Source organism: Danio rerio, chromosome 25, assembly GCF_049306965.1.
Source record: "Danio rerio strain Tuebingen ecotype United States chromosome 25, GRCz12tu, whole genome shotgun sequence".
In the NCBI taxonomy this organism is placed as follows: Eukaryota; Metazoa; Chordata; class Actinopteri; order Cypriniformes; family Danionidae; genus Danio; species Danio rerio.
This window is the reverse complement of record NC_133200.1, coordinates 30,229,949-30,242,960: the sequence shown is the minus strand read 5'-3', so window position 1 is coordinate 30,242,960 and position 13,012 is coordinate 30,229,949. Positions and strand designations below refer to the sequence as shown.

Below are 13,012 nucleotides of genomic sequence, written 5' to 3'. Positions count from 1 at the left end.
GTCATCATGGCAAAGATCAAATAAATTAGTTATTAGAGATGAGTTATTAAAACTATTATGTTTATAAATGTGTTGAGAAAATACTCTCTGTTAAACAGAAATTGGGGAAAAAATAAACAGGGGGGCTAATAATTCAAGGGGGCTAATAATTCTGACTTCAACTGTATATGCAGACAGTTGTGTTTTACTAGTAGATCTCTACTTTAAATTGTTACCCTATTTTTAATTCCTATTTTACAAATATTTCAGTCTTTAATTGCATTGTACAAACCAATTTACAAAGATTGACACCTTGTTGAGAAAGGCTTTTATTGCCTTCTCCTGGTTCCTCGTGGCTGCTGCCATTCTGTGTCGTTCTATGGAGGAGATGAACTGGGTCTCTTGCTCCAGTAGAGCGCACAGAGCTGCCTTTCTCTCCGCACCAGATAAGGTGACATTGATGTGTTCCTCCTCCTCTATCCTCCATTCTGACAAACAGAGATAAATGAGGAACATCACACTGACTTATATCTACTGCTCACATTATGTCATATACACTCTATCTCAAAAAAATATACAGTTAAATACAAAAATATATGCTCCTTTTTCAAATGGTAATCATTTTAAAAATATTTTCCAATTGATTTTTTTTTTTACAGGATTTCCTATAACATTTTTCTTTTAGTTTGGCGAGAATAAAAAATATATAGTTCCCAAAAGTTCTAGTGCCAAAGTGTAAGACCTCATTTGGTATATGACATCATCTGTTTTCTCTGTTAAGGGAGCCAAATTGTGGAATGAATTACCTATAATTTGCCTAAAATTACAAAGTAATTTAAATATTTTTAGTAGTGTTCTTAAAAAGTTGTTAAAAACAAAACAGCAGTGTTTACACAAATAGTCTACTAGTTTGTTTGATCATGCTGCCTTTGCTTTTGACTTCAGTAATTTTATGTAAAGAATTGTAATGTTGTGCATATGTATTTATTATATTTTCATTTTGTCAAGCCTCCTGTGGACAGGAGTTGAGAATTAGCAAGTCTGCTAAAACACTTAAACAAATGCAATTAGTTGTCCAGGGTAATTGTAATGTTCATGTCAAATAAATCTAAGCTGTTTTGCAGCCTGTGCAGTAAGCAGACACGGATGACGCACGAGTGATTTACATATGAAAGCAATGCAAATATGCGATTAGACAACCTGTGGCACAAATTGTGCATTTTACATGCTTCAGGCTGCAAAAAAGTGTGAGCAAACAACTAATAAACGGAGCAATGGAACAGACAGAAAAGCAAGCAGCTTACAATGATGGAGATTGGTTCAAGGATGACAGCCACTGGATGTGGCCGAATTTAAAGACATTATTTGTGCTTAAATTGTATGGCTGGTTTTATGATGTTCGTGAAATTGATAAAATATTTCTTTTAACTCTTTCCCTGCAGATAATGAGAGAAAATGCTTTACTGAGTTCTGGTCCGTGGTTTAGATGTATTACGGCAGGGGAAGCCCTAACGCATTTCCTATGTGTAAGGTACATGTTGTCAGATGCTTTGGGGAGGTAAAACCGAGAGAAAGTAGGATTGTGGATAAAAATAAGAGTTATACAACCTTCCTTTGGCTTGATCCCTACCATTTTAAATGTTTGTTGATCTTGTCTTGACAGGAGACAAAAATAATGAAGCTTTATTTTTATGATTTCTGTTATTGTCATATATATATATATATATGTATATATATATATATATATATATATATATATATATATATATATATACATACATACATATATATATATATATATATATATATATATATATATATATATATATATATATATATATAATTTTTATATATATTCTACTTTTCAATTTAAAGTATATACAAAGACAGTGTTTGGTACAAAAACATTGAAAAAATAAGTCAATCAGTTATGCTATTAATAACTAAATATAGTGATGCTCAACTAAATTTAAGAATATTTAACTACAAAAGAAGATTTGAATAAAGAATGAAGTGAGTAATTTACTTTAACTAGTTTGCATAAACCCGCTGAACTCAACAACAGACTATAAAGCTGCTCGTATGTTCATCTCTCTGCAATAAAATGTGGCTGAAAAAACTTTACTAGCTTGTAAAGGTTACGCTAAGCCGATCATGTATAACTGAAGCTGTTATAGTTTAAGTTAAAATGCTGCTTAAAGTGCATAATCAAATATGTTGTTCATGTTTCTGAAAAGTGCAAACATTGTGACATTCTAATTGCTCGCTTTTGAGGATTCTGATTAGCCTGCCATAACAACACCATCTTAACCAATGAGGAATTTCCTAGATATGGGCCAATCTGTGTGTTCATGTTTATTCAGAAAGTTTATTTGTTATTAAACAAATGTATTTATTTATTTATTTATTTGCAATAAATGGTTCTAGTGGCATAGATAATTCACACTCATTTTAAAATTAACAGGCTTGTTCCAAATAGTTACTACCCAATGTTGATTATGTAGTTACTCACTTTTCAAGGCATTATAAAGAAGATCAAAGTCTCCCTTTGTCTCAGGATTCATCCTGCGTTGATATTCATCTCTGATCTGCTTCTCTTTCTCCTCTTTCTTCCTTCTCTTTTCATTTTCCAGCCATGCCAGACGCTGCTCTTTAGCCTGTCTCAAGCTGTCTGTGAAACACTTGGCTAGCCAGCGTCTGACATATGACTGTAGTGTAATGACCTGTGGAAAACACAGACATACACAGAAACACACTTGAATATGTGGTTTGCGAGGACTCTCCGTAGGTATAATGTATTTTATATGGTCTTGTCCTATCTCTACCTCTAAACCCAACAATGTCACAGCTATGGCAAAGTTTGAATGTCAGTACACCCTGTTAAATATGTTTTTTAAGCAATTTGAATTACCAACCCAGCCTCATTCTGATTACATTCCCATATATATACATTTCTGGTGAGAGCAATATACGTCTCAGGAACTACATTTTTTTGCAGTTTTTGTTTTCGCTAATCCGCCAGAAGCTGCTGTGTATGCTTTTTCAGATCTCTAATTTCTCTCGCAAGTGCCATTCTCACGTGATCTCACGTAAATCCACCAGAGGCCGCTGTTGACTGACCGACTGACCAACCGACCGATCCCCCCACACTCCACCTTATCAAAACCCATCCAATAGTATTTTAAAAAGCACCTATTCACCCACCTACCCACTTCCCTAAACCCAACTGCAGTGTTTTGAAAAGTAATGATTTTTTACCACATTTTCAGATTTTATCACATTCTCACCTTGTTATTCACTTGTTTATTTTATTTTTTGGCTTCTGTTTTTGTCTTACCTGCTTTCTGGAACCGTTCTTTGCTGGACTTGGAACCCACTGTCATAATCAACTCTGCTCTGCATCTCAAGTTCGCCGATGTATGTGTCAAGCTACCGGACAACTGGTAACAGTTCCAAGTGCAGGTAAGCCGTCAGCTGGTACGCGAGAAAAGGAACGTCATCATACCGCCCCATAGCGTTCGTTTTAAAGACGAAATGCAGCCATTGTAGCTCTGGCTACATAATTCACGATCTCCAGAAAAGTATATAGGGATATGTTTTCAGAATTAGCCTATGTTGCGATTTACAACGAAACAAGGTATGTCCTCGTAAACCACCTTAATAATTAGGTCACATCCATGTCTTTATACAATTCCGTGTCCTCATAAACCACATAAACACACAATCGCACACAAAAATACACCAGCATTTGTCAGGAAGCACAAAATGAGCTCAATTCCTTCTCAGCCAGTCCAAACATACGTACAGCTCTCAGTCTCTTGCTGTGATACTCTTCTGCAGTGATGTAAGTGCCTGGGCTGATGAGCTTGTCTTCCATGTTGGACACAAAGCAGCCAATCTTTCTCATCTGAGTTGCGGCATTTCTGGAACACTGCTGAGCCTGGTTTTTGCTTGGTTTAACAGTCTGTTTACAGGGAAAAAAGAAAATTAAGGGAGTATGTAGTAGGACTGGCCATTATTGACCAAAATTTATATCTCTATATTTGTAGGGTAAAAGGCAATTTGTAAAAAATATCTTCGTATTTTTAATAAAATTGAATAAATGTTTATTTGCAAGTGAAAGCCGAATGTGAGATATTACAATCACATTTCATAAACAGCGTTTGAAAAAAGGTATACCAGCCCAGTGCTACATTTTTTGTGAATCACAAAAATCGTAGCTCCGGTGATGTTTCCTCACTGTTTTTGTTGGCAAATACACCAGAGGCTGCCGGGCATGGTTTTCCCATACAGTATGTGCCATTTACTCTTCCTTCTCGTGTGAGTATATCCATGATTATATCACCTCATGATCAACTGACCTGCACCCATCTATGCCCAAGTGACAGTGCTTAAGCAAACAAGAAGAGAAAAGCACATTGCAGCCGTGTGGTTTTATCACAATTTCACATCGATTTTTAACCTGGTTCCTGGAACTGTCTTTCACCAGACTTGGCAGGCAAACATATGTTGAAGCATGTTTTTGCAGTTTTGCAATTCTTATGTTTTTGTGCACTGTACATCCTAATAAGTTGAGACTAGCAATGGGAAATCGACAACTCAATTAATTGAATTCACCAAATGTGGTCTCTTCATTGAATTAACTTAAATGTTTTAGTACAGATAGCTTAAAATGGCTGATAGTCTAAACTTCCAAATGTTTCAGCTTTTATATTCTTTAAATTCCCCGCTTATATCGAAGTTGATATTTAGCAGCACCATGTTGGTGTTTCGTAACATCTAATTTTAACGAAGTGAGTCGTTAGTCCAATGCTCAAACTGGAGGATCAGGACATACACACATACACTATGGACAATTTAGCTTACCCAATTTCCTTATAGCGCATGTCTTGTGGGGGAAACTGGAATACCTGAAGAAAACCCACGCCAACACGGAAAGAACATGCAAATTCTGCCCAAAAATGCTAACTGGCCCAGCCTGGACTCAAACCAGCGACCATCGTGCAGTGAGGTAACAACGCTACCCACTGTGCCACTGTGTCCACCTCTGTGTGTATATAAACTAAGAAAAATGTAAATAAGCATTTAAATATCTACTTATCTACTAATTTAACTTTTCTCATTCATCAGATGGGTTCAGGTAGTGCTTGTCTTGCTGCTCTTCAGCAAAATTCAGCATCACAAGCAAAATGACCAACTAAATAATACCACATTTATCAACCAATCAGCGCAGTTGTCAAGGCAGAATTTCAAGTGCAATCAATCATTTAAACAAAGACATGGTGAATTGTTGAAAGCAATTAAAATGTTAAGTTTAGTGAACTTAAATTATTAATTAAATGCTTTTTGTTGCCTAAAGAGTAAGTTTAACACACCTGTTTTTTTATGCCAAAACTTGGTATTTTAAGAACTGTCAATTTATATTAACTTAAAATCTTTAGTAATGACAACAGTGGGGTTTACAGTGAGAGGAGCAAAAGACCAAAAGGTTATTATTATTATTATTTTTAATGAGATGCTAATGGCCTTATTCAATTCAATAATTTATGCTAAGCTAAAATTCTCCTGCCAGACCCAGAAATTGCAGAGATTACAATGTAATGCATTCTTGTAATAGCAAAGCAACTTTTTCAGCAGGCATTGTCTTAAAGACATTTTATTGCCTAATTGACTTTAAATGTCAAGTGTCTTTTAAAGTCTTCTAGAGTCACATAATGCTTCATGATATGATATTAGTCCATTAAGTTGATTCTGTCACAGTCAGATGATGAGAGCCTGGAATATGCTTTGTTCCTTCGATTTAGTTTGTTTACCCAAATTCTTTAAAAGAAATAATAAATAATCTGTGTATACATCTAGGGTCAAACATATTGTGATTTTTGGTCACTTATTACATACAGTTGTGGGCAAATACTTGAAAAATGAATTAGTTTTAACATTTTAAGTGAGCTTGTGTTAAACTCACTAAAATAACTCACTAAAATATTTTGGTAACACATTGGTTAACAATTATGTTGTCCTTTTTGAAAGCTGAATTCACTCTCACTTACTGTACTTTCCTTCGGCTTTGTCCCTGAATTATCAGGAGTGGCCAAGTGGAATGAAAAACTGAAAAACCACCATAAAAACTGAGTTACAAACAATAAATAATCACAAAAACATAAGATTACGAGCAAGGTGGTGCAGTAGGTAGTGCTGTGGTCTCACAGCAAGAAGGTGCTGTCGCCTTACAGCAAGAAGGTTGCTGGTTCAAGCCTCAGCTGGGTCAGTTGGCATTTTTGTGTGGAGTTTATATGTTCTCCCCATGTTCATGAGTGTATATGTGGGAATTAGAGTGTATGGGTGTTTCCCAGTGATTGGTTGCAGCTGGAAGACCATCCGCTTCATAAAACATATGCTGGATAAGATGGTGGTTTATTTCGCTGTGGTGACCCCAGATTAATAAAGGGACTAAGCCGAAAATACATAAATGAATGAACAATTTTACAATCCAATATACTTCAAGTGTATGTTACATATATAATCTGTTGATTTAGGCCAAGAAGGTTAGGCAAAAGTCTCTTTGATTGCAGGTTTGACATAATTACCAACACCAAATATATGGTTTTGGAAATAAAATTTTCCATCCTATGAAATGCAGTGTGAACATAAAGTTTTGAATGCGTTATGCACTATCTGTATACTAAATCATAGAGTTAAATATGCAAAAGGTGTAAATACTGTCAATTTAATGGGTTGCTATTCACCCTGGTGACAAAACGTATAACGTAGTTTAGTGCAGTGTAAATTTTTTGTTGATGTATCAGCATCCAAGACTGCAATCACCCATTTTATAGAGTGTACTGTATGTGTATATAAATTGTCAAGGCCCTGCCTTGCCTGCCCTATCTGCGTTTTCTATGTTTAATGTTGCCTCGTTTGTCTTAAGTTTAGGCACATGACTCAGTCTTTGTTTGGGTTTGCCATATGCACCTCTGTTCCTACCTCCTTGTTTCCTTTTACCATGCCCTCTTGTTAAGCCATTAACTTATGCTTATAAGTGTAAGTATCTTCAACTGTTCCTTGTTTGTTTTCCTTCATTCAAATTGTGCTCTTTTCCCTCATGTGTTTGCTGGTTTGTTTTGTGTGCTGTATTTGTGTCTAAACACCAAGAAACACCACTGCAATCCACTTTTTTCTTTTTCTGTTCTTTTATTATTTTCTTTTAGTATTCTTTCCTTTTCCTTTAATCGTTTTTTGTTTTGGTTTCATTTTACAGCTTTTTTTTTTCTTTTTTTGTTTTGTTATTTTAGTTTATTTGCTTTCAGATTTTCTTTTAGTTTTATTTCTCCCTGTTTGTCTTTGTGTCTTGTTTTTGTCTTGTGTTCTGTCTCTTTAATGTTCGCTGGTAGTTTCCTCCCTGCTTCCTGTGAATCCCTGGCTGCTGGTGATTCTGCCAGACTGTTACCGGTTCAAAGATTACTACCCTCCATCATCAGTTCCCCTTCGGGGGGAACTTCAGCACTATAAGTGGATTTGATTGTAAAATCCACGCATTGGGAGGTTCGGTTCAGAAGCTACTCGTCTGAAAGAGTATTGAACGGGCCAATTAAGAATGAATTGGCAGCGCAAGCCTGCGCAGGTGAGCGGCATAAGCAATCAACTGAGTATATAAGCTCACCTGGCGCCAGCAGACGCTATCCTTTTCGCTTCAGAGACTTTCTGATCGAGTCGATGAGGGTTCCTCCTGCTGTGACCAGCGATTCTGAGCGAACGAGAGCATTCTCCCGGTCCAGAGTGTGTACACGCAGTGGCAGACGGTCGAGCTGGGTTTCTCCCTTGCCTGGCGTTCTTTGGGTCCGGTCCTCCAGAGCGGTGCGTATAAAGTTGCAAACTTCACAGAAAGAGCAACACAGTCGTGCAGCACGTCCTTATCAGGACGGCGCTCCGACTGTGCGTTTCTGGATGCGGTGGTTTCCTGTCCTCGGATGATGGGCGCGGGCACTGCGTTGCATGTCTGGGGGTCCAGCATGTTAATGCGCTGCTCGCGGGCAGTTCATGTCGTCATTGCGATGCCATGACTGTTGCGCAAGATCGCGGTTAGCCTTTGCAAAAGGGCGAACCACCCCAGTTGTCCCCTGCTCTGCAGCGGGCACTCGGGCAGATCTGAGGGTTTCAGCGAGAGATAATCCGTCGCCCACGGGCCCGCGGACCTCCCGCTCCTCTAAGCGCTCCATCCAAGCTTCGGGCGTGGGAAGCGATCCGTCTAACAGATGGTAGCCCTTACGCCCGATGACACCGGAGACCAGATGTCCACCGCGGCATCGGAGGGTGGGCTTTCATTGTCCGATGATGATCCAGACCCGCTCGCCCCCTTCGGGCTGGTGAGCGCTGTCACTACGGATCCTGAAACGGACATGTTAGCCGTGCTTTCCCAGGCTGCTTCGGCCGTGGGTTGGAGATGGTTTATCCCCCAGCTCCGCGGCCGGACCGACTAGAGGGGCGTTCCCTTCTTCCCGGAGGTGCACAGTAGGCTCACGCGGTCTTGTAAAGCACTTTTTTCTGCTCGTGCTGCGTGTTCCTCCACCCTAACCACTCTTGACGGTGAAACAGCCAGGGGGTATGTGGCGATTCCTCAGGTTGAGTGCGCGATGGCGGTAAATCCGTGCGGCGCCTCTTCTTGGCGGGGTCCGCCTCGTCTCCCATCCAAAGCCTGTAAGTTATCTACCTCCCTCAAAGCTAGAGCTTACATAGCTGCGGGCCAGGCTGCTTCCGCCTTGCATGCGATAGCCACCTACCAGCGCTACCAAGCGCAGGCGCTGGCCGAGCTGCACGAGGGTGGGTCCAACCCAGGCTTACGAGCTTCGCACCGCCGCCGACTTAGCTCTTCGGACTACTGAGTCCGCTGCGTGTGCGTTGGGGAGGACGATGTCCACATTAGTGGTCCAGGAGCGCCACCCCTGGCTGATATGCGCAAAGTCGACAAAGTCCGCTTTCTTGACTTCCCCATATCCCCAGCCAGGTTCGGCGACACTGTCTGTGAATTCACCCAGGAATTCAAGACGGTGAGAGAGCAGTTGGTGGGTGATGTCTATCGGCGGTCCGTAGCCCGCTCCGCCCGCCGTGCCATTCATACCTGCTCCTCGCCGAAGGCGCCCGCCTACGAGAGCTGCTCCGCCCCCGCACACGCCTCCGGCGAAGCGAGCGCGTCGGGCACCTCGGAAGCAGGCAGCCCCCCTGCCCAGAACGCCGCTAAGTCCGGCAACGGACCGCGAAGCGCCCCTGGGACAGGCCATCTGGAGAAGAGGGAACTTGCTCTTTCCCCGCTGGAGGGCGGGGCCCCATTTCCAACGGCACTTTTTACTGCCATGAAAACATTATGAAAGGGCACTTTTCACTTCCCCAGATGTGACAGCCCGAAATCTGCCAGTCTGGGACGCTATGCTTTCTAGCTTGCAGATTCGGTGCGTTTCGCCAGTGGCTCACGAGCGCTGGGAGGACGGTCTCCTTTCTCCCACCCCTCGAGCCTCCCCTCCGGAGCTCGGGTTTGGAGTGAGAGCAAATATCTCACCTCCAGCTTTTCCGTGAGACCCGCGAGCTTCCCGGATCAGCACACCCACTCCGCGCTGCCCCACTGCTGGTACGTCAGCGATTGTAGCGATGAGTCCATTAGCGAGAGCTCTGCCTGCCTGGTTAGCGCGGGCCAGCTCTTCGCGGTGGCTCATACGCACAATCAGACTCGGCTATGCGATTCAGTTCGCGAAACGGCCCCCCAAGTCACGGGTGTGTATTCACCAGGGTCAGTCCTCTGTCCGCCCCTGTCTTGCGAGAGGAGATTGCTGTCCTCCTGGCGAAGGATGCAATCGAGCCGCTCCCTCCAGCCGAGATGGAGAGCGGGTTTTACAGCCCACGCTTCATCGTGCCCAAAAAGAGCGGTGGGTCACGGCCAATCCTAGATCTGCGCGTTTTGAACCGCTGCCTGCACAAGCTGCCGTTCAGAATGCTCACGCAGAAGCGCATCCTCCGGTGCGTTCGTCCTCTGGGTTGGTCTGCAGCATTAAACCTGATGGACGCGTATTTCCATGTCTCCACTCTTCCTCGCCACCGACAGTTTCTGCGGTTTGCGTTTGAAGGTCGAGCTTGGCAATACAAAGCCCTCCCCTTCGGGCTCTCTCTGTCTCCGCGGGTCCTCACCAAGCCCGCGGAGGGTGCCTCAGCGCCCCTTCGGCTCGCGGGCATCTGCATACTCAATTTCTTTACGACTGGCTGAATTTTGCCCTCTCTTTGATTATGCACAGAGTTGATTATGCACAGAGACAAAGTGCTCTGGCACTTCCACCTGTGGGGGTTTCAGGTCAACCGAGAAAAGAGCAAACTCGCCCCCGTGCAGAGGATCTCTTCTCTCGGGCTGGAGCTGGACTCGGTCACCATGGCAGCGCGCCTCTACGGAGAGCGCGCTCAGCTGATGCTGTACTGTCTGAGAGAGCTCGACAGTAAAATAGTGGTCCCACTGAAACTATTTCAGAGGCTCCTGGGGCATATGGCATCCGCAGCCGCTTCATGCCGCTCGGATTATTCTATATGAGACCACTTCAGCACTGGCTTCACGATCGAGTCTCCAGACGCGCATGGCACGCGCGCGCACACCGAGTCTCTGTTACTGCGCTGTGTCGCCGCGCCCTCAGCCCTTGGAGCGACCCCTCGTTCCTACAGGCCTGGGTGTCTCTAGAACAGGCGTCCAGTCTTGTTGTCATTTCAGCAGACGCTTCCAACACGGGCTGGGGGGCTGTGCGTTGCGGGCATGCGGCTGCGGACCTGTGGAAAGGTACCCAGTTGCATTGGCATATCGCCTGGAGCTGTTGGCAGTGTTCCTCGCTCTCCACCGTTTTTTTTCCGGTGTTGGAGCGGCAACACGTGCTGGTCAGGACGGACAGTACGGCGGCGGTGGCGTATATCAGCCGTATAGGGGGTATGCGCTCTCGCCGCATGTCTCAGCTCGCCCGCCGTCTGCTCCTCTGGAGTCATCCGCGGCTGAAATCGCTGCACGCCATTCATATTCAGGCAAGCTCAACCGTGCAGCCGATGCGCTCTCACGGCAGCCTTGCGTCCTGGAGAATGGAGACTCCACCCCGAGTCTGTTCAGCTGATATGGGCGCGATTCGGGGAAGCCCAGATCGATCTGTTGCTTCCCCCGAGATCGCTCATTGCCAGTTGTTCTTTCCCTGACCGAGTGCTCTCGGCACGGATGCACTGGCTTACAGCTGGCCTCGGGGCACGCGCAATACGCGTTTCCCCCAGTGAGCCTGCTCGCGCAGTTACTGTGCAAGGTCAGGGAGGACGAGGAACAGTTTGCTGGTTGCGCCCCTCTGGCTCAACCGGACCTGGATGTCAGAGCTCTCCCTCGCGATAGCCCTCCCCTGGCAGTCCCTTCGAGAGAGCACCTACTCTCTCAGGGACAGGGCACCACCTGGCACCCTCGCCGATCTTTGAAGAGATTTTTAGACGCGAGGAAGACTTAGGTAACCTCCGATTGCGGTGGGTAATACCGTCACTCGGGCTAGAGCCCCCTCCCCGAGCGCGCCTATGCCCTGACGTGAAGTCTATTCACTGAATGGTGTGTCTCTCGCTGAGAAGACCCCCGTAATTTGCCAGATCAGCGTTGTGCTTTCTTTACGCCGAGAGAAGTTGGAGAGCAGGCTGTCGCCCTCCACACTCAAGGTTACGTGGCTGCCATCTCCGCTCTCATAACGCGGTGGCTGGCAGCACCGTGGGAACGCATAACCTCATCATCCGGTTCCTCAGGGGCGTTAAGCGAATTAATCCACCCCGCCCCCTCTCATGCCCTCTTAGGATCTCGCCCTCGCTACACAAGCCGCGTCAGATCCCTTCGATCCTCGACTCAGTATATTTCTGTCCCTGAAGACAGCTCTGCTGGTCGCGTTGATATCGATTAGAGGGTCGGGGACCCGGAGGCATTTTTCGGTCAGTGACTCGTGCCTGTAATTGGGCTGGCTTCTCTCACGTTCTGAGACCCCGCCCACGATATGTGCCCAAGGTTCCTACCACTCCGTTTTAATACGAGGTAGTGAGCCTGCAAGCGCTGCCCTCGGAGGAGGCAGACCCAGCCCTTCTTTATTGTCCAGTTCGCGTTTTGCGTATTATCCGGACCGCACTCAGAGTTTAGATCATCTGAGCAGCTCTTCGTCTGTTATAGCGGTCGGCAGCAGGGAAGTGCCGTACCGAAATAAGTTCCCACTAGATTGTGGATGCCTTTCTTTCACTATCAGAGCCGAGATGAGCCGCGTCCCCCGAGAGCGCGTGCGCACTCCGCTCGGAGCTTCGCATCCTCTCGAGCGCGCGCACACGGCGCCCCTCTAACAGACATCTGTAGAGCTGCGGGCTGGGTGACACCCAACACATTTGCAAGGTTTTACAATCTGCGAGTGGAGCCGGTTTCCTCAAGGGTATTAGGTAACCCTTGGTGATTGAGGAAACAATTCGGTAGGGTGTTGAAACACGCTTGCTGCGCCATTTTCCCTAACACGGAGATACGTGCGCCTTTTTATCTGTCAGTAAAGTTCCCCGTCAGGTGAGCCCTGCAGATTCCTCCGTGGCCCCCAGCACTGACTCAGCGGAGGAGTCACTTGCTGGCCCAATACGTTGTAGGTCTGCCCGCTGGTCAGCCCGCGTTTTGGGTAAAGGTGCCTGCTATGCGTGGTCCCCACTAGGCGATCCCATATGCTTATTCAGCCACGGTTAAGTCCCCCCCCCCCCCTGGGCGGACCCGTGTCTTCCCTCCCCGCTAACCACTCTTTTGCTATGCGTACTCCCCCTTTTTAGGGCTAGTCCATATGTAAATTCTGCCATCTATCCCCCCTTGGGTAACGGATGGCCTCCGCAGCGTCCTCCCTATCGGGATTGCACGCTTCCCAACGTACTGTCGTATTTTTCTAGAATTATCTAGATGCTCACGACTTCCCAAAAAATATATATAAATCCGTAAAACTTCTGTTGAAGTAGGATAAATTAGGGCCAGGGACACGTTGGAGGACCG

General features: G+C 45.1%; 1 protein-coding gene across 4 annotated transcripts in view; it reads right to left on the bottom strand.

Annotated features, from left to right (window-relative positions):
* iqub (IQ motif and ubiquitin domain containing) overlaps window positions 1-13,012 on the bottom strand; it is a 38,689-nt gene that overhangs the window by 16,731 nt on the left and 8,946 nt on the right. For all 4 annotated transcript variants that reach the window (XR_012400449.1, XR_012400450.1, XM_002666877.7 and 1 more), the window contains exons 5-7: window positions 3,785-3,943; window positions 2,492-2,702; window positions 292-467 (exon numbers count right to left, since the gene is read on the bottom strand). Coding sequence is in view for 2 of the 4 variants with exons in the window: in XM_002666877.7 (XP_002666923.1) it covers window positions 292-467; window positions 2,492-2,702; window positions 3,785-3,943 (546 nt within the window). In the remaining 2 variants the exon portion in view is untranslated. The remainder of the gene's footprint in view (window positions 1-291; window positions 468-2,491; window positions 2,703-3,784; window positions 3,944-13,012) is intronic.